This window comes from Palaemon carinicauda, chromosome 1 (genome assembly GCF_036898095.1).
Source record: "Palaemon carinicauda isolate YSFRI2023 chromosome 1, ASM3689809v2, whole genome shotgun sequence".
In the NCBI taxonomy this organism is placed as follows: domain Eukaryota; kingdom Metazoa; phylum Arthropoda; class Malacostraca; order Decapoda; family Palaemonidae; genus Palaemon; species Palaemon carinicauda.
The window spans coordinates 264,258,784-264,278,808 of record NC_090725.1 but is presented as its reverse complement, the minus strand read 5'-3'; the positions used below and the strand labels follow the sequence as shown (position 1 = coordinate 264,278,808).

Here is a 20,025-nt window from a genome sequence, read left to right as displayed (position 1 = left end):
TGGCGTGCCGAACCCACGCCAGCTGTTCCATCACTAAGGGGACTCTCCGGACGTTGCCCGAGAGAAACTGCGCAAAAGGGGGCGTGGTTTCCAAAAGAACGCCACGGGGCCCTATCTCCCGAGTGAGAAGATGAGAGCTTTGCTCTTCACAAAGGCATCTGCAGATGCTGTCATCCCCAAGGCCGAGATCCCCTGCGTCCAGCTGACGGTTGGACCTGACGTTTCGGACGCACTGCAAGACTTCCATCTTGACGAGGTGGAGGCTCCGGACTCTGAGGGCGAGGTCGCCCGCACCCCCTCTGTCACTTCCGTTGCCGTAACGGAACCCGTCCCCTCTACTTCATCGACACCTACTCCTACTCCGTCGTTACTGGAGAACCAGGACAGTATCCAGGCCCTAGTGGCCCTCCTGGATGAGAGGTACCGAAGAGGACAAGAAGACCTCAAGAGGAAGATTCTCCATTTGTCGAAACAGTCGGTCAAGAAGATCAACATCAAGGATCTTCCCCCTTGCTCAGTGACCAACCCCTGGAGGCATGCCGAGCACATGCCAATCACAGGTGGACGAATCTTCATCAATGACAAGCTAGGCACTGTCCCCCTTCAAGAGGTGGAGTTTTGGCCTAGTTTTGAGGCGTACCCGGACTGTTACATCCGTCTCAAGTCTGAGCCACCTTCCAAGGAGGAAACCGAGCCTAAGGAGGTCATAGTCTTTGACCATGCCAAGGCTCAATCTCTTTTGGCCGGAAACCTTAAGAGCAAGGGCTACACCAACTCCAAGGTGCTGGCCCTTAGCAAGAAACATCCATCTTTTCTTGCTCCTGCTACCATGGTCTTCCCCTTTGCCGAAAAGTCCTTGCTGGCAGTGTTGAAGGCAGTGGAGGAAGGGAAACCTTGCCCTACATTGGAGGAATGTAGGCCCCTCTCCTTCGCCCTACCTCCTGACGACAAGAACTGGAAAGACATCCAGTTAACTTTCTCGATAGGAAAGTTGGAGGCTGACGTAGCAGGACGTCAGTTTAATGAGAACCTCCCTAAGCTCTCTGAATACCTTCTGCGTCGGGAGCTGGATACAAAAGAGAGACTAGCCGCCTCCCTTTCCCTCCAAGTGCAATTGGAAACAATGGCCGGGGACACTCGGACCCCAGATATGTATATGGTCTTAGCTAAGACCCATCTCACCACCCTGACGAAAGACTTCTACAGCTTCATCAGGGCTCGGAGAGCCTGTAAGGAATTCGTGTTTACGGACGCTACCGTCAAACATGAACCCCAGAAACTGATCTCCTCCAACATTTGGGGGAAAAACCTCTTTCCCGATGATCTCATGAGAGATAGTAGACAGAGCCGCCACCGAGAACCGGAACCTTCTCAACAAGTGGGGCATGTCCAGAAAGAGGAAATCTTCTCAGGATGAGGGCCCCCAGCCTAAGTAGTAGTCTCACAAGCCTAGGCCTCAGCAGCGACAGGCTAGGCGCCAGTTTCCGGCACCCGCTACTCCCCAGTTGGTGGCTCAGCCCCAACAGACCTTTCAGTTGGTCCCTCAGCCAGTGGTGGCCCAGTCACCAGTCTTTACCCCTGCCTATGAAAGGCAATCCACTACCTTTCGTCCCAAAGGTAGAGGCTCTGGCAGAGACTCCTCTCGACGCCCTTCCAGAGGGAGAAGAGGGAGGGGAGCAGGCGGCCGAGGTGGCAAACCCTCGGGAAACCAGAAGCATTGAAATGCTCCCGGTGGGAGGAAGACTCCGCCTCTTCCAGGATCGTTGGACCTTCGATACTTGGACTCACAGCATCATCAAGAACGGACTAGGGTGGAGCTGGGTATCACCACCTCCAACCTTCCATCAATTCTTCCAACACTCCACCCCCGTCCCGGAAGAATACGTCCAAGAACTCTTGAACAAGAAGGTGATCAAGAGGGTAAAGTCCATCAGGTTCCAGGGAAGACTGTTCTGTGTTCCCAAGAAGGACTCCGACAAACTCAAGAGTCATTCTGGACTTGTCCCCTCTCAACAAGTTCATCGTGAACAACAAATTCAAGATGCTAACTCTTCAGCACATCAGAGCCATACTGCCCCAAAAGGCATTCAGAGTCTCGATAGACTTGGCGGACGCCTACTGGCACATTCCAATGAATCGCCAGGCCTCCTCCTACCTAGGATTCAGACTTCAAAGAAGGCAATACGCCTTCAGAGCCATGCCCTTCGGACTCAACATAGCTCCATGGATCTTCACAAAGCTCGCAGAAACGATCGTCCAACAGCTACGCCTGCAAGGCGTCCAGGTGATGGCCTACCTGGACGATTGGCTGGCATGGGCCGCATCCTCAGAAGAATGCTTGCAAGCTTCAAGAAAAGTGACCCAATTCCTGGAACATCTGGGTTCCAAAATCAACACCAAGAAGTCTCGACTTTCTCCAGCTCAGAAGTTTCAATGGCTAGGAATAAATTGGAACCTTCAGTCACACCGTCTTTCCATCCCTCCGAAGAAAAGGAAGGAAATAGCGGGATCTGTCAGGAGACTCCTAAAATCCAAACGGATTTCAAGACGTCAACAGGAGCAGGTGCTCGGCTCCCTCCAGTTTGCTTGCGACAGACCCAGTGCTACGAGCACAGCTAAAGGATGTATCGTGAGTCTGGACAAGATACGCATCCATCGCTCGAAGAGATCTCAAGAGACCTCTGCCAACCAGGCTTCGCTCACTCCTAAAACCATGGTCGGAGGCAAAGAACCTGAAGAGATTAGTTCCCCTTCAACCTCCACCTCCGTCGGTCGTTATCCACACGGATGCATTGCTAGAAGGATGGGGGGGTCACTCCCCTCAACAACAAGTTCAAGGAACATGGTCTCCCCTATTCAAGACGTTCCACATCAACTTCTTGGAGGCCATGGCGGTCCTTCTTTCTCTGAAAATGCCGTCTCCACGACCCTCGTCCCACATCCGTCGAACTCTGGACAGCGCCATTGTGGTCAGATGTCTCAACCGGCTCAAGATCGCCCCAACTCAACCAAGTGTTTCTGCCAATCTTCCGCCTTGCGGAAAAGAAGAGATGGCACCTCTCAGCAGTTCACCATCAAGGATTCCGCAACGTGACGGCGGATGCTCTATCAAGGACAACCCCGATAGAGTCAGAATGGTCCCAAGATGCAGACTCATTCTCCTTCATCTCCCGTCAAGTCCCGGAACTGCAGATCGACCTCTTCGCGACGAGCGACAACAAACAACTTCCTCGTTACGTGGCCCCTTAAGAGGACCCCAGAGCGGAAGCAGTGGACGCCATGTCACTGGATTGGAACAGATGGTCCAAAATTTACCTGTTCCCTCCACCCAACCTTCTGCCGAAAGTCCTCACCAAGCTGAAAACCTTCCAAGGCACAGCAGCCCTAGTGGCACCCAAGTGGCCACGGAGCAACTGGTTCCCTCTAATCCTGAAGTTACAACCCAGGATAATTCCCCTGCCGGACCCAGTTCTATCCCAGCAAGTTCAGAAGTCGACTGTCTTCGCTTCATCAAGGAAAACCAGAGACCTACAGCTCATGATTTTCTCTCCCTAGCCGTTAAGAAGAGGTTTGGGATCTCGAAGAAAAGTTTGGACTTCCTAGAGGAATACAAAACTAAATCTATCAGAAGGCAATACGAGTCTTCCTGGAAGAAATGGGTGTCCTTCGTCAAGGCTAAAAATCCTACGGAAATCTCTATAGATTTTTGTCTGTCCTTCTTTATTCACCTTCATGGACAGGGCTTGGCAGCCAACACGATTACTACCTGCAAATTGGCCTTGACAAGCCCACTACTCTATGCCTTCCAGATCGACCTGTCCGACGACATCTTTAACAAGCTGCTAAAGGCATGTGCTAGACTCCGTCCTGCACCTCCTCCGAGACCTATCTCCTGGTCTCTTGACAAGGTGTTCCAGTTTGCCTCAAGTCTGGACAACGAGTCTTGCCCTCTGAAAGATTTGACTCAAAAAGTGATTTTCCTTTTTGCTCTCGCCTCGGGAGCCCGAGTCAGTGAGATTGTGGCTTTATCAAGAGAAGAGGGCCAGATACAGTTTGCTGACACAGGCGAGCTTACCCTTTTTCCTGACCCAACGTTTCTTGCCAAGAACGAGCTTCCCACCAAACGGTGGGGCCCCTGGAGAATCTGCCCCCTGAAGGAAGATGTCTCTCTATGTCCAGTAGAGAGTCTAAAGGTCTATCTTCGAAGAACTTCAGACTTTAGCGGAGGACAGCTCTTTAAAGGAGAAACATCAGGATCTGATTTGTCACTCAAACAACTAAGGGCGAAGATCACCTACTTTATTCGCAGAGCGGATCCTGACAGTACACCCGCAGGTCATGAACCCAGGAAAGTCGCCTCTTCCCTGAATTTCTTCCAGACGATGGACTTCGAGAGTCTTCGTTCCTTCACGGGCTGGAAATCATCGAAAGTGTTTTTCAACCACTACGCAAAGCAGGTGCAAGAGTTGCGACGCCATGTGGTGGCAGCAGGTAGTGTGCTAAAACCTGCTGCTTAGTGCTGCGTAGAACAGCGAGTTATTCGGGACTCTAACTCCATGGGTGCCTGTGTTGACCCCAGTGCGAAACATAGTGAATTTAAGTGCCACCTAGTGACGCTAAAGACTGTTCTTCTACAAGGTGAAGTAACAAAGACTGTAACACGTGTGCCACATGTTTTAACATGAAGTGTATATAAGACTTTCTAGAAAGACTATAGTTCCTCTGGAACTTATGTGTGCTATGGCAAGTTTTCTCTTTCAGATTCCACACCCAGTTCTTTTGATGTCTTTAGTCTATGTTTTTAATTGCATTGATTATTGTAAATTTTTTTTACCTATTTCATGCTAATCCTGTTTTAATGAATAAAAGAGTATTAGGTTACCCTGTGCGTCTCATTTCGCCCTCTCTTTCTCATGAAATAAAATACTGTTACAAACTTATATTACCCTTTGTTTTGATATTTATGATCAATGTTATAAATTTGTTCTCTTGATGCATGCTCATCTAGATTAAAGTAACTTGTTCCAACACGAGTATACTTACCTTCTCTATCTGGCCCTGGGACCGGCAGGTATCTCCGAGACTAGGTGAGTTCCTCTATCCAGCAACTTCAAGATGTTCCTTCTGTCCATTTAGGACTTCCCTGCCAGGGGGGCAGAAGCAGTAACATGGTATATGCTTATCTGAGGTGGCATGTGACGGATATGCCACAGGTCTCTGTGGTCATCAGACCAAAGGAATATTGTTTAGAAGTCGAAAGGCACTACAAAAAAGGGAAAAATCCACGATACATTAATTCTCTGGTCCACGATACATTAATTCTCTGGTACACTTCCATCAGGACGACATGGCTTGACCCCAAAAAATCTATTTTTGGGTGAGATAGCCATGTTGTCCTGATGGACCCGCCCTTGTTCTCTATTCGGCCTTGACAGGCCCCTCCCAATCTTATTGTATCATGGAAGCTGGCATAAACGCCGAAAGGAATGACATTGGCGCGCTCCGGCGGCGTCATCCAAGATGGCGGCCAACATGGTGATCATGTTGACGTCGCCGAGTACCTAAACAGTAACGGAGGAGGAGAACTTTGTAACGGCTCCTCCCATAACTTGCCACTATTCCCCCTCGAAGCGTAAACGCTATGTGGGGTGCAGATAGCTATGTGGAGTGTCAAGCATACGTCCCCTGTTGTTATACAATATCCTAAAGGGAAACCTTATGGGTACTCGCGCCAGAAGTTAGAATTCTGTGAAACCTTTAGTTTAATTCTCTGGGAATATCTACTGTAGTCATATATACCCTTAGGAAGCTACTGAAGGAACCTTCCATCAGGACGACATGGCTATCTCACCCAAAAATAGATTTTTCGCTTCGCTCAAAATCCGTTTTATATCATGTCTAGACATACAAACCTGAGTCCTTTAAAATAGGAGATACTTTGGCAAAAGATGGAATAGCCATTGAATTGCTAAAGATTTAGAGGTCCCTACTGAGTATGAGTGGCAAGGTACATACCCTATTACAAAGGATCAGCACCCAAGACCCCTCTCTATCAAGGTAGACCTAAAGGCTGTCCCAAGCCCCAACACCTCTTTACCTCATAAGAACTATGAGGTTGAAGACATTACAAACTTTCGACCTCTAGCCGAGCGCGAAGTTCGTCCAACAGGTTGCAGGGAAGGGAGGATTTCAATAGGCAACCTCAAGGCAACTAGGTAACAACAGGTGGATGAAGGGAATGGTCCCACCCACCTAATTAGGAAAGAAGTAACTTTTGAACTTCGACATAAGGACTGAGAGGTGTAGTTGAGAAAGGAAGAGTAACTTGAAAGGACATAGGTTTGTATACCTAAGAGATACAAATTTCTTTTAAAATTTGATATTTGTACTGCTGTGAAAGTAAACCTTTCATCCTTTAAAACAGGAGACTCCTTAGTGACATGCAGTCACTGTGAACCAAACTGGAAGGAGGTTTTTCTTCTCTGGAAGAGTTACTCTTCCATAAGACCGGGAACTGGGGCTTGGAAAGCCATTGGCTATAAAGGGAGGAACCAAAGGAATAAAAAGATACAAAACCCTAAAGCATTGCCTACAATGTACCGACAACACCAACACTAATCCTTTATGGAGACTAGTGTAGGTGACATGAAGTCGTGCAATCATATAACATGTCTCTTCCTAGCATACAATCTAATCTTCAATATCCATATACTACATTCTTCCTTTCATTGAATTTTCATGGATATCAAAAATCACAAATTCTAAAATTTCTTATTTTTGCTAACTATATAAACGAGAGTCCTTTCATAGCTTAGCTTATAATAATAATAAAAATACTGTACTGTATATCATAATATAGTGTAGCTGGAAATCAGCAGTTTTAATTTACAGTACTGGTTATTGCTGTTGCTAAAAAGCACCTTAAATTTACAATAAAAAGTGAAAAAATGCTGTATTACAAACTAAAATAAAAATGGATATATGTAGAGTATAAATTTATTTTGTGTTGTATTTAAGAGTCACTTTTTAAGGTAACCTAGTACATGGGGATCTGGTGCTTGGGGGTTTAGCATATAAAGATATGGTGCATGAGGATCTACCTTGTCGGGATCCAGCTCACGGAGAGGAAGTGAGAATCTCATTGCTTGCAAAAGGGTTACATATGGCGATCGCACATGTGGAGATCTTGTGCGTGGAGAACTAGTATACCAGGACCTTACATGTGGTGATTAGCTACTGGCCTTAGCCCGTGAAAGCTTTTTCTATTAACTTGGAATCTTGCACTTGGAGACTTTCATTTGACGACTAGGAGCTTAGTGACATAGCATGAGACATTCGTCTCTACCTTTCCTCAGTATCAATCACGTGCTCAAGGAGGGTCATGAGTGTAAAGATCACATGTATGGAGTTCAGGGGTGTGGAAGCAACTTTGCGCATGAAGAAGATTGCTCATGTGAGGAACTATCCTCTGGGGACTGCACACTGCAGATGGTGTGCTTGAAAGTGATCTTGCATGTGAAGGAGACAAACATGCACATGGAAAATGTTACCAGGCGATTATGCAAATAAAGTAGTTCATGCATGTGGAGAACAACCAACAGATGATTGTTTATGTAAAGGTGCTCATAAGCCTGACTGGAACTGACAGAGATGTCTGTCAGGAGGTCCTTCTCGTCCTCTGAGTTGAGTTGTCCCCTGAAGTCTCCTCATCCTACGAAGTGGGAGTATAGCTATCCTTATGCTGCGTACATGAAGGGGCAAGATGAACATAAACAGACATAAAACACTCTCTTCTTTGCCTTTGGGGGTACAAGCAACATAATGAGGCTGAGCAGCAGATAAAGAGGTCAAAGCATGGCTAAGAGGAGAAGGAGGGCGAGGATGCATCCTCCTGTTTTTGGAAGACGTCTGCACCAGCAGCATCACCAAAAGTGAGGATCGATGATCAACTGCCTCTCCGGTAGGTTGGGCTTTGTCAATGAAGAGCCATTAAGAGCTCCTTCTGCAGACAAAACATCAGCAATGGAAGGTACTGTAGCAGTAGACTATTAAGTCTTAGCAGTAACTAGGGATTGAAGTAGCCTGTACATTGAAGGAGTACCATCAATACCTAAAAAGGGCCATGGAGTCTTCAGAGCTTTTTCCCTAGAGATGTCATCAACAACTGTAAGGGCAGGGTCAGTACAAGGAGAAGGGAGGGAAATACTGACTTTACTGGGGAAGGCAATATTGTTGCCTCACCTGAAAGTTGTGACATGGGCAGGTTGAAGTTGCCTTCATTCCTCGGATTCCCACTAGAGGATTCAGCTTTGGAGGAATTCACAGAAGAATCAGAATCAAGCACTACTGAAGAGGGCAAGAAGTGATTCTGAAGCCAAACAATCCCTCTTGTACTTCCTCCTCCTGCCATACTTGGACCTCTGCACTGGCAACCATTTCCTACACTCAACGAGGGGGAGGGGGAAGGGGGGGGGGGCTGCAAGCAGGCATGTCCCTTGCGGCATAAAGAATCAGAATCCAAGTCCTGCCTGCCCATTAAAAGGCAGCAATTGCTTCACATTTTACCAGAGAAGTACTGCATGCCTACATGTGGATTCTCCATTGCAATACTCTCTCTAACATTGAAAAGAGAAAAAATGATTAAAAACAGCCAGATTTGTTTTAGTGCAGAGAGTACAAGAGTAAGTACTACTTGCAGTTGAAATCTAAAGTAGTTACTCACTGTGATGCCAACAGAGGTGGGGCTTCCCTGCAACCGACCAGTAACTACAAACACCTCGCTATATATCATAACATAAAATTTCTAGCTACACTGACAATATATTGCCATTCAAGGACTAAGTTTGTATAGGAATGTGATATTTGGTGTTCCTCAGGGTAGTGTTCGTGGCCCATTACTTTTTTTACTTTATGGACATGACATGTCATTTGGCTAGAAAACAAGCTTGTTGAATATGCAGATGATGCTACACTCTTTGCATCAATTCCATCTCCTGAATGCAAATCTGGGGTTGCTGAATCCCTTAATAGCATTCTAGCTAAAATTAGTGCATGATGCAAATTATGGGATATAAAGTTGAATCCTAACAAAACTTGAAGTATGATTGTAAGTAGGTCAAGGACAGTGGCTCCTCAACATCATGATCGTAGTATTGATAATGATTCTTTAAATTTGTATGACTTTTAAAATTCTAGGTGTGATTCTTGACAGCAAATTTACTTTTGAGAAACACATTAAGTCTGTGTCTTCTTCAATGGCACAAAAAATTGGCTTGTTGAGAAAGTCTTTTAAGATTTTTGGCGATCAATCTATTCTGAAGAAGCATTTTAATTCTTTCTTTCTACTTTGTTTCAAGTATTATTCTCCTGCCTGGTCTTCAGCTGCTGATTCTCATCGTAAATTTCTTATTCCTGATCTAGATATTAATCTCTGACACCGTCATTCAATTAGTTCATTATGCATGTTTCAAAAGATTTTTTATAATTCTGACCATCCTTTACATTCAGATCTTCCCAGACAGTTCCATCCTGTTTTTATACAAGGCATGCAGTTAATTCCAATAGTCAGGCCTCCTCTATCATGAGGCTCAATACTACACAGTACTCTGGAAGTTTTATTCCAGCTGTGACCAAGTTGTGGAATGATCTTAATCGGGTAGTTGAATCAGTAGAACTTCAAAAGTTCAAACTCGCAGAAAATATTTTTATGTTGTACAGGCTGACATAAGCCTTTTTATAGTTTATATATAAAATATAAAAATTTTTGAGTAATTTGTATTTTTCCTAACATACTTACCGAGAACTACTTTCTTAGGAGTACCTGGAATGTCCTCTCATCCGACCAGAGTTTTGTGTAGTTTACCCTACTTCCGTTTTCTGTGAGGGCTGGAACAGTGAACCCTTCGAATCTCGGATCCCAGACAGCTGGATTTTGTGTTTTAGCCACAAACGTAGGAACGAACTTGAATGAGACTTCTCGCCAACCTCTTGTGTGCGAGACTTCGTAGGACAAGCCATGGATCTCGCCCACCCTCTTAGCTGAAGCCAAGGCTAGCAGGAAGACCATCTTGAGCGTGAGATTTCTATCCACTATGTCCTTCAAAGGTTCAAAGGGTGGCTCAATCAGCATTTTCAGAACCCTAGCTACATCCCATTGTGGCACCCTGGAGGCATGAGGAGGGCAGGTTTGCTCAAAGCTCCTGATGAGCATAGATATGTGTCAATCTTCCTCATTCCTGTTTTATTGAGGCTAAACTAACTAGTTTAGTTTATAAGTCCCGTAAAATTAAAGTACTCTTGATGGACCTTGATGCTTATGGAGGTGTTGACCCAAATAATATTTTTTTGTTTTTTTTATAAAGATTGCCAATTCCTTAGCTCCTATGATGTCTGTTATTCTCCTCAGGTAAGCAAGAGGTTCTTTAGCACTTTTTGGCTGATTACCTCCCCCTTTCCATACTCTACTCCCATTATCTAAACATTTTTAAAGGTCCTTATGCAAAATGTCTAAATAGGTATGATGAAGGTAATCATTTTTCTTAGTTTGAAATGTGGCTTTTGCAAAAGCCTTGGAACATGTGATGTCCTTCTAACAATTCCCTATGCTGTACAAAAATCCCTCAATTGTGATCAGAAAATCTGTATGATTGGCCTTGATTTTAGTGTGGCCTATTACAGTGTTAATAATGAGTCCCTTGTTTTGAAACTCAAACAGTTGCAAGTAGGTGGGTCTTTCCTCAGCATAATTAATGAATATTCAAGTAATAGATTGCAAACAGTTGTCGTTGATAGGCACCATAGAGAATAAAAGAATGTAATATCTGGTGTTCCTCAGGGTACTAAATACACATATGTGGTTTGGCCTAGAAAATAACCTCATTGCATATGTAGATCATGTTAAATCTCTGCCACAATTCCCTCTCATGAATGTATATTTAGGGTTTTTAAGTCCCTTAATAGAGATTTAACTAAAATCAGTGCTATAAACCAAACAGCTCCAACAGGGAAAGTAGCCCAGTGAGGAAAGGAAACAAGGAAAAATAAAATATTTTAGGAGTAGTAACATTAAAATAAATATCTCCTTTATAAGCTATAAAGACTAACAAATCAAGAAGAGGAGAAATAAGATAGAACATTGTGCCCGAGTGTACCCTCAAGCAAGAGAACTCTAACCCAAGACAGTGGAAGACCATGGTACAGAGGCTATGGTACTACTCAAGGATTAGAGAACAATGGTTTGATTTTGGAGTATCCTTCTCCTAAAAGAGCTGCTTACCATAGCTAAAGAGTCTCTTCTACCTTACCAAGAGGAAAGTGGCCATTGATCAGTTACAGTGCAGTAACCCCTTGGGTGAAGAAGAAATGTTTGGTAATCTCAGTGTTGTCAGGTGCAAATTATGGGGTATGATGTTGAACCCTAACATAACTCAAAGTACGAATGTAAGTAGGTTGAGGACAGTATCTCCTTTACATTCAGATCTCTGCAGTGATAACATTTCTTTAACTCTTAAGGGGGCCAGCCGGCTAAAGCTCTTTTTTAAGGACTGGACTTCGACATTCATACCACTTAATAAGGTGACTTAGGACATCTCCAAACTGCATAGGATTTTGGCCTCTGACCTTCGGTTTTGCAACACCAGGGAGATTTATCCTGAAAATTAGTGCTTTTCAAATTCTATCTCCTCCCTTGATAATCAATAATAAGACCTGGGATTACTACCCTATATAGATCTGATGTAGACCTCCAAATGAAGCTTTTCTTTCTAAAAGTAATTTTTAAGCTAGATATGAATTTTTCATTAGGGTAAAAAAATAAACCCTAAAATTCAGGGAAAAAAAAATAAGAATAAAAATATGAAAAAAAAATTGAAAAAAAGGGCAACACTTGATTGTTTTATAGTGTCTTTTTAAGTTATAGAACAAATTTCAATGCTATACTTTTAAAACTAAGAGAGAAGATAGAATTTGAAGGTTAATATGTATAGTTTTGAGATACGGGCGTTTGAAGTTTTTCTTTGTATTTTTAACCAGACAATATTAATAAATCATGATTAATATAAATTTTGTTCTTTTATGGGATATTAATCACCAAAACAAAGTTATTCATCATAATTTAATCATAAATGAAGATCCCTTTGCTCATTGCTCAATTTCTTATTTCTTTAGGCATGGGGGGGGGGGGCAAGGGATATGCAATGACCTTTAAATAATGTAATATTTACAATGCACCTCATATGGAGCATAAGATTTTTTAAAATTCAATTTTCAATTTTTAGAGACAAAATGTGCTACAAACAGAAATATAATCACTAACCCACTGATGTAAGAGCAATGTACATTAAATACTGTATGCTAAAGCAATAATTACTGCAAACACAATTTTTAGAATAAATATATCTTTTTCATATCAATATACTGTACAGTAACCAGGTATAAAATCTGTCATTCTAATTGCCAAACCTCTGAATCTACAGTAAAAAATTCTTTATACTGTACAGTTAAACATAACTTGCCTTACATGAAGAAAGAAAAAATAACTCATTACAATTACTGTAAATAGAAAAACCTTATATTTACCTGAGGGGTGGCCCACCCTACTCTGCATAATCCTTCATCAGAGACAACGGCTTCATAATAATACTTTCCCTTTCCAGATACACCTTTGGTGCCACGCACTCCTTGCCATACCTTCGGGTCTCGTGACTGACAACGAAGCCCATCAGGGGTTACTGCTAAGCCTGGGTCTCGATCAAAGAAACTCAGTAACCAAAGAGGAGCTGTTGGGGAAAAAAGGTGGAAAAAAAATTACCAAAATTTTAAACCTAAGTAATGTTATAATTAAAGTAATTTTGTAAAAATTGTACTTGAGGGTGACAGAATACTTTGTCTTAGTTAAAGTATAATAAATTAGAGTTTCACTCAAAATTCAGTTTTATAAAAAATTAAAAAATTAGTTCCCTGTTCAATGGAGGAAACTACCATTATTTAAACTTTTTCAGGTGTAGTAACCTTACAATTTCTACATTCTGTTTTTATCATGAAACTAGAATATTCAAAACCAAAGAATATATATATCAAATTACATCGACCTTTTACCATGTACTTATAATGAGATTAAACTTTAAAAGCAACATATTTTTCCTAACTATACAAACTTGAGTCGTTTAATTAGGCGATTGATTTGACACATGGAATTTACAGAGAGGTGATGGCGAGAAGTCAAGTAAAAGGACTAAGGTTAAAATACAACTTACTTTTAAAATGTCATTTGTTCCTAAACAAATACAAACCTTCTTCCTTTTCATTAGGTGATAACATGCATAAATGCAGATTCAGATTCATCTTCAACCTTGTCAAGAGCCTTAAGGCTAGCACCTGGAGGGAGATCATCAATAGAATCATTTGAGTTGGTCCTAAACTCATCATCAGATTTGGAGGCCCAATTCTTTGGCAGAGTGATAGCATCCTTTCGCTCTAGGGACTTGCCCGTAACTTGGTGAGAATGCTGGATACCGACTCTTACTACCCTGAGACCTCAGATATTTTCGGGATAGGATGTGCAGCGGAAGTGCAAGGTTGGACAACCTCTATCGGTGAGAGCCTAGAAGTCTACGAAAGAGATCTCGATCCCCTATGGGACCTGAGATGGAAGGTGTCCCCAGGTGGTGTGTGTGTGTGTGTGTGTGTGTGTGTGTGTGTGTGTGTGTGTGTGCGTGTGTGCGTGTGTGTGTGTGTGTGTGTGTGTGTGTGTGTGTCCTGACTAGGCAGTCCCTGCTCAATTTCTCCCTCACAGGATCAGTGCCAGATGGTTTGGCATTGATTCCTTGTGCTTCTTGGTAGCATTACCACTCAGAAGCATGCAGCTCCAGAACTGGAAGGGGGCTAGGAGAAGTGGTGCTAGGAGAAGTGTTGGTTGCCTAGCAGCTGTGGGTGCCAGACATGTGAGAGCACTGCGAGCTGGCGCTACTGGAGCTGGTTGGAGTCAGTTGCTTGTCGCTCAAGTGATAGCAGCAGCAACACGCAACCTCAGGTTACAGGGAGCCTGAGGATCACTGTGCTGAACAGCTACCCTCCCAGGACCGGACCTAACTGGGTCTGTCAAAGGTTTGTGAGAAGCAGGGATGAGAGCCTACTGGGGAGGCGCCAGAGGTGTGTGAAACTGGTTTACGCGAGCTGGCGCTGCTGGAACTGGTCGGAGTAGGTTGCTTGTCGCTCACGCGATAGAAGCAGCAACACGCAACCTCAGTTACAAGGAGCCTGGGGATCACTGTGCTGAACAGCTACCCCCCAGGACTAGACCTAATTGGGTCTGTCAAAGGTTTGTGAGAAGCAGGGATGAGAGCCTACTGGGGAGGTGCCAGAGGTGTGTGAAACTGGTTTGTGCACACCCTCTACTGCAGGGACATTCGCGATCACAAGCCACTAGGGGTTGCGCAGCTACCTGTACATGACCACCCAATGGATTGCTGCTCGCCACTGGTGTGCAGGTAGCAGGTGCTCAAGACTGTGCCTCATAACCTACCTGGTAGGGTAGTCTGCACTCAATTGTACATTAGCAAGTAGGTTGGTTTACAAGTGTGCGCAGGTGTTGTGCTCCTCTCGCAAACCTACCTGGTGAGCTCTAACTAGCAAATAGCTCCGGGCGAGCTACCAGATGCTTGTGCTGGACACTACGTGAGTATCGTGAGACCATAGAAGCGAAGTTAGGCACACGCTAGGATACAGGATGATCCCAAGAATCGTCTGCGAGGTTCGGAGAGCTCAGCTATGATGAGTTTAAGCACGATGGTGTTTCTGAGCAGCCTGAGTAAATGGACTCTCAGATGAGAACAGCCTCTTGCGGTTGCAAGGGCATCTGCCATAAAACACGGGAGAGATGGTGAACTAAGAAGGGGGAGGATGACCAAAGTCTTCCTCGTACTGACCCTGGGGGGAGAGTTCGCTAGAGAGGACTCTGGCAAGAACCACTCTGCGGATCCTTACCCACCAGAGGATCCACAGAAGATGAATGTTCGGGGGCCATGAGACTGCACAGGAGGGACTCCCTCCTGTTGGCTCTAGAGGTGAAGTGCCGAAGGCAGGAGTAGAAATCCTCTCGTGCTGTGCACCCTGGCCAACTGCCAGGTCCTTATAGGGGGGACCCGAGGATCCTAAGGGCAGCCAGGGCAGACGCATGCAATACGGTTTCCCCCATGGGGACAGCTTCCTCGATCTCACTAGGGGAGGAGGAAGAGGCATTCCAACCCGAAGACTGACCGAGTGTCAAATGGCCATCGCTCTTATTCTGCTGTTCCCTGGAGTAGACCAATTGAGCAGTCAAAGAGGAGGGTACCATGAGAAAGAGATTAAGAAGTTGGGATTTCTTCAACCTCTGGGAAGACCCCAAAGGCAAAAAAATCACCTTTAGACTTCCTCATCCTCCTGCCTGCCTTACTGCTCCAACTAGGAGGATGACCAATCCCTACACTCTGAGCAAGGGGAAGCCTTCATTCAGGAGTATCCTCTGCATGAAGGAAAAAGACGTTGAGGGTTCATGTCTTTCCGGGACATGAAAGTACAGCATACCGTGCACCCTGAAACACACACACACTGATTTAACATGGAAACAAGGAAGAAGTTTTAAATTTAAGCTACCCGGTGAGGTGGAAGGAGACGTCTGTCTTCAACCTTAGCTGAGATAAAAGTGAAGGAATGAGAGAGCAGGAGAGGGTGGTGCTTCTTCATGCTACAACTGATAACGACCTTCATGGTTATTGATACCTCCTTAAAAGTTTTTATAGCTGTATGCCAGCTTGCGCTGATTTCTTCTATGTAAAGAATGCAAGGTTTGTATTATGTGTAGTAACATATCATATTCAAGCACTGCACTGGTGCAATTCATTCCTCACTAAAAGGGCCATTCTCCTGTTATTGCTTATTATACCACTAACATTTGCAACTTTCCAGAAAAGACACCATTCCACACCTTAAAAATCTGTATGACCTATACAACTAAAAGCCAAGAACTTCCAGTTCATTTCACTCACATGCTTCTTTGTTGACCTTAGAGGTTTTACCCAACTGGATGTCTTTCAAAGTTTCCCATACAATCTGTAGGATAGGGAGACAAAAGGCACCTGTCTTGCCACTACCAGTTTCAGCAGCCATGAGGACATCACCACCACCTAAGATCAAGGGTATTGCCTCATTCTGGACATCTGTTGGTAAACTGAGAAAAGAATGGCATTGATAAAATGTATTTGAATAATAAAATAATCTTAAAAGATAATCACAACAGAGTATTCATATCAATGACGTTAAAAGATAATCACAGCAGAGTATTCATATCAATGATATATGTTTCTTAAGAACTAAAATACTGTAAAAATAGGAAGATCATTATAATTACATAACTTAACATATCTTGAATGATAAAATACGACATTAATAAAGGCATAGAACTATTTTTTGACAAAAAGTACCATTTAAAAAGATAAATATCAAATTTTTAAAGTAATTTATATTTTTCCTAATTACTGTATACACACTCGAGTCCTTTAATAGGAGCATGCTTTCAGCAAAGCTAGATTTAGCTATTAAAACTTCAACAGGGCAGCAGTAACTACTGCAGGGTGGTGGGGAACTGCGGGATGGTTGAGGCATGAAGTGTAACTTAAAGCAGTCAGGTTTGTGCAGTTAGGAAAAACACAAATTACTTTAAAAATTTGTAATTTGTTCCAACACAAATACAAACTCTTGTCCTAGAATAGGGAATTTGTTCTTAGAAGGAAGTCCCTATAACCAACAGGCTTGTTTACTTTTCCTGGAAATGTAAAAAAACTTCAGTTCTATAAAGATTGCAAAAGTGGTGACTCCTGTTAACCTCCTAATGATCTGGACAAGAATATGAAGCGTGTGTTTCTAAATAATCTTGCAACTTAGAAAAAGTAGCTCAATAATGTGGCATAAAGTGAATTCACGAAGAGCGAATCCGCAAAAAGGTGGATTCAACTGTATATGTATATATGTACGTATGTGTATATATATATATATATATATATATATATATATATATATATATATATATATATATATATATATATATATATATATATATATATATATATATATATATATTTGTATTTCATCAGCTGATTTCTATTCACATGCGATTTACAAAGCATCATACCGAGTAAAAATATTTCAATAACTTTTGATATAACAAAGAGTAACAGTACAATAGATAGCTATAGGAATTGTAGAATTGGATAAAGAGAGATTAAAGACTAGAAATGGTTGACTCTTATATTGTTTGCTAATTTTAGTGGTAAAAAATGTTGAAGATTAGAAATGTATGATGATTATTAAACTGTTCATTAGTTATAGTGGTTACTTTGCAATCTTTTGGTAGTTATAACAAAATGGTTTTTTCTTCTTCTTTTTAAAGGTTTAAAGGCTGCTCATGAATGGCTAGGGCCAAGGAGGGTCCGGCAATGGCTGCTGATGACTCAGCAGATAGACCTATAGGGTACCCCAAACACTCCATCCTTAGCTCACAAGGATGGTGAAGTTGCAGCGACCAAAGAAACTAACAAGTTTGAGCGAGATTCGAACCCCAGTCTGGCGTTCGCCAGACAGGGACGTTACCACATCAGCCACCACAAGCCTAAATGACCTTTGCTAGTTATCAGTGATTTCAATTATTTGAAATGAGCATATAGGTATTTGATACATTTTAAAGGCATATTTCAAGTTATTAGCTTCTTTTTAGATGTCGATCTTTTACTGTACTAGGCTACGGTAACAATTGCTAACATAGCCTAGGCCTAAACTACCATCATGTTTTGATTTCAAATACAGTACTGTATTGTAAATAGAAGCTTACCCTAGGTTTATTGGAAAATCAAGACTCAAACATTACATTGGGTACTACAGATGTAATCTTCTTTAGCACGGATAATTTAATATATGGTAGTCCACATGAGGATAATTTAAAGTTAGTGTGTGTATGTAAAAAAGCACTACAGTTTTGTCCGCCACTGGACCTCTTCTTAGAGCGTTCATTAAGAATCTTTTCTCAACAAACACTCTAAGAAGAGGTCCAGTGGCGGAAGAAACTGTAGAGCATTTCAACACATACACATTATCTTCTAATTTTCCTCATGTGGACTACCATATATTACATTGGGTACATGTTAAAATCCAAAAATATGATGTTAAAAATGGGGTGGGGAGTTTGAACATTATAATAGGGAGCTGAATATTACAGGGATATTTATATATTACACCATTTAAAACAATGAAATTAGTAAGTCTCACTCAGACAAATAAGTTTACAAGAGTGTTGGTTCATATCTTCATTAGTATAAATGAAATCTAAATGATCTGCAGTCATAGTGATACAATAATAATATAAAAGTTGTATCTAAAATTCACTTATTTCCAATGCTTTATGTAAGTTTTGTCAACAGCCTGGCTGGGCAACAAAATAAATTGTGTCAATAAAGTCAGTTAATTACTATGTGTATGTGTGTACTGTGTATATATACTAAATAAACAAATATATATATATATATATATATATATATATATATATATATATATATATATATATATATAGGCTACATGTATATCATGGAATAGAGAAGTCCACGTCCATCCAAAGGTATAGTAGGAAATCGGCTAACTGAGGGATTGAGGCCTTCGGGGGCTTGATCTTCTGTTTTTTCACCACCTACCAAACATTGCCTATTTCACTTGTTATATGGCCGTCGATGAACTCCTCAGATAGCCTGTCATCTGGATGGCTACCCTTGAGGAGAAGCCCTCCCGCCTCAAGAGGCACTGGATAACCTCCACCAATGAAAGGAGAGGTTCTGCAGCCCGTTGAAGTGAGGCTGCTTTAAGAGGTCTTCCCTGTACAGCAGGGGCCATGGTAACTCTACTGCCAACTCCAGCACGGAGCCACCAGCGTGAAGCTCGCGCCCTTTGCCTCTGTTCAGTACTTGACACAGCAGACTAAAGGGAGAGAAGGCGTAAGTGTCCAGGCCGTCCCACAGGTGCTGGAAGGCGTCCTCCATGACGGCTGCAGGGACCGAAACTGAACAGAAAACCGGGAGCTTGGCAATGAGCTTCATTGCGAAGAGATCTGGAGAGGGGAGCCCCACATGGTAACTAACCAATTTGCAACGACCAGGTGGAGGGACCATTTCTTGCCAATCACCTGGCCCTCCTGCTAAGTCTGTCTTCCAGCATGTTCCTTCTTCCTGGAAGGAATCTTGCCGTCAGAGACATCCCCTTTTCTGCAGCCAATTCCAGGATTTCCTCTGTCAGGTTGCAGAGAAGCCAAGACCTGAAGCCCGTTTCTTCACGTAAGCCACCAATGTGGCATTGTCCCACATTAGGGCTACAGCTCTCCTCGAGAACTTACAGGGACTTGAGTGCCTGGACCTCCTGAAGTTCCAACTCCATGTGCAGAACCTCCTCGGGAGTCCAAATCCCGGACTGGGACTCCTCGAGCAGGTAAGCACTATCCCTCCATGGATGTGTCTTTAAACAGCAAGAGCTCTGGAGGAGGATTACATAGCAAGACTCCCTTCAGTGTGTTCCTTCAGTCCATCCACAACTGGAGAGCCTCCCTAAAACTTGCCGAGGACTTTCTTCTACGGAAGAACCGTCCTGTTGCAGACATCCCACTGGATCGGCTGTAGCTTGATCCTGCCCTGAGGTACATACTTCTCCAGAGACACCAGGTGTATCATCAGGCGTTGCCAGTCCCCAAGGGGTGCCGTGGATCCTTGAAGAAACGGGCGAGCGACTACATCCTGCCCGTCGAACCTCTACCTCGCCAGGAACGCCCTGGCTACCGTTATACAAATTTCCATTCACAGGTACACCATCTTCATCGCTGGGGACATCTAGGACTTCTCCCACCTGATCACAATTCCAAGTTCTTTGCAGAATGTCAGAAGTTTGTCCCTCTGCTTCAACAAGAGCTCCCCTTAGGAGGAAAGTAACAACCAGTCTCCCAGGTACCGCAGGAGTCTG

General features: G+C 43.2%; 1 protein-coding gene across 1 annotated transcript in view; it reads right to left on the bottom strand.

Moving 5' to 3' along the window:
• The window catches only part of Ddx1 (ATP-dependent RNA helicase Ddx1), a 221,241-nt gene that overhangs the window by 168,891 nt on the left and 32,325 nt on the right, over positions 1–20,025 (bottom strand). The window contains exons 3-4 of the mRNA XM_068390110.1: positions 16,026–16,207; positions 12,577–12,776 (exon numbers count right to left, since the gene is read on the bottom strand). Of these exons, the coding sequence (XP_068246211.1) occupies positions 12,577–12,776; positions 16,026–16,207 (382 nt within the window). The remainder of the gene's footprint in view (positions 1–12,576; positions 12,777–16,025; positions 16,208–20,025) is intronic.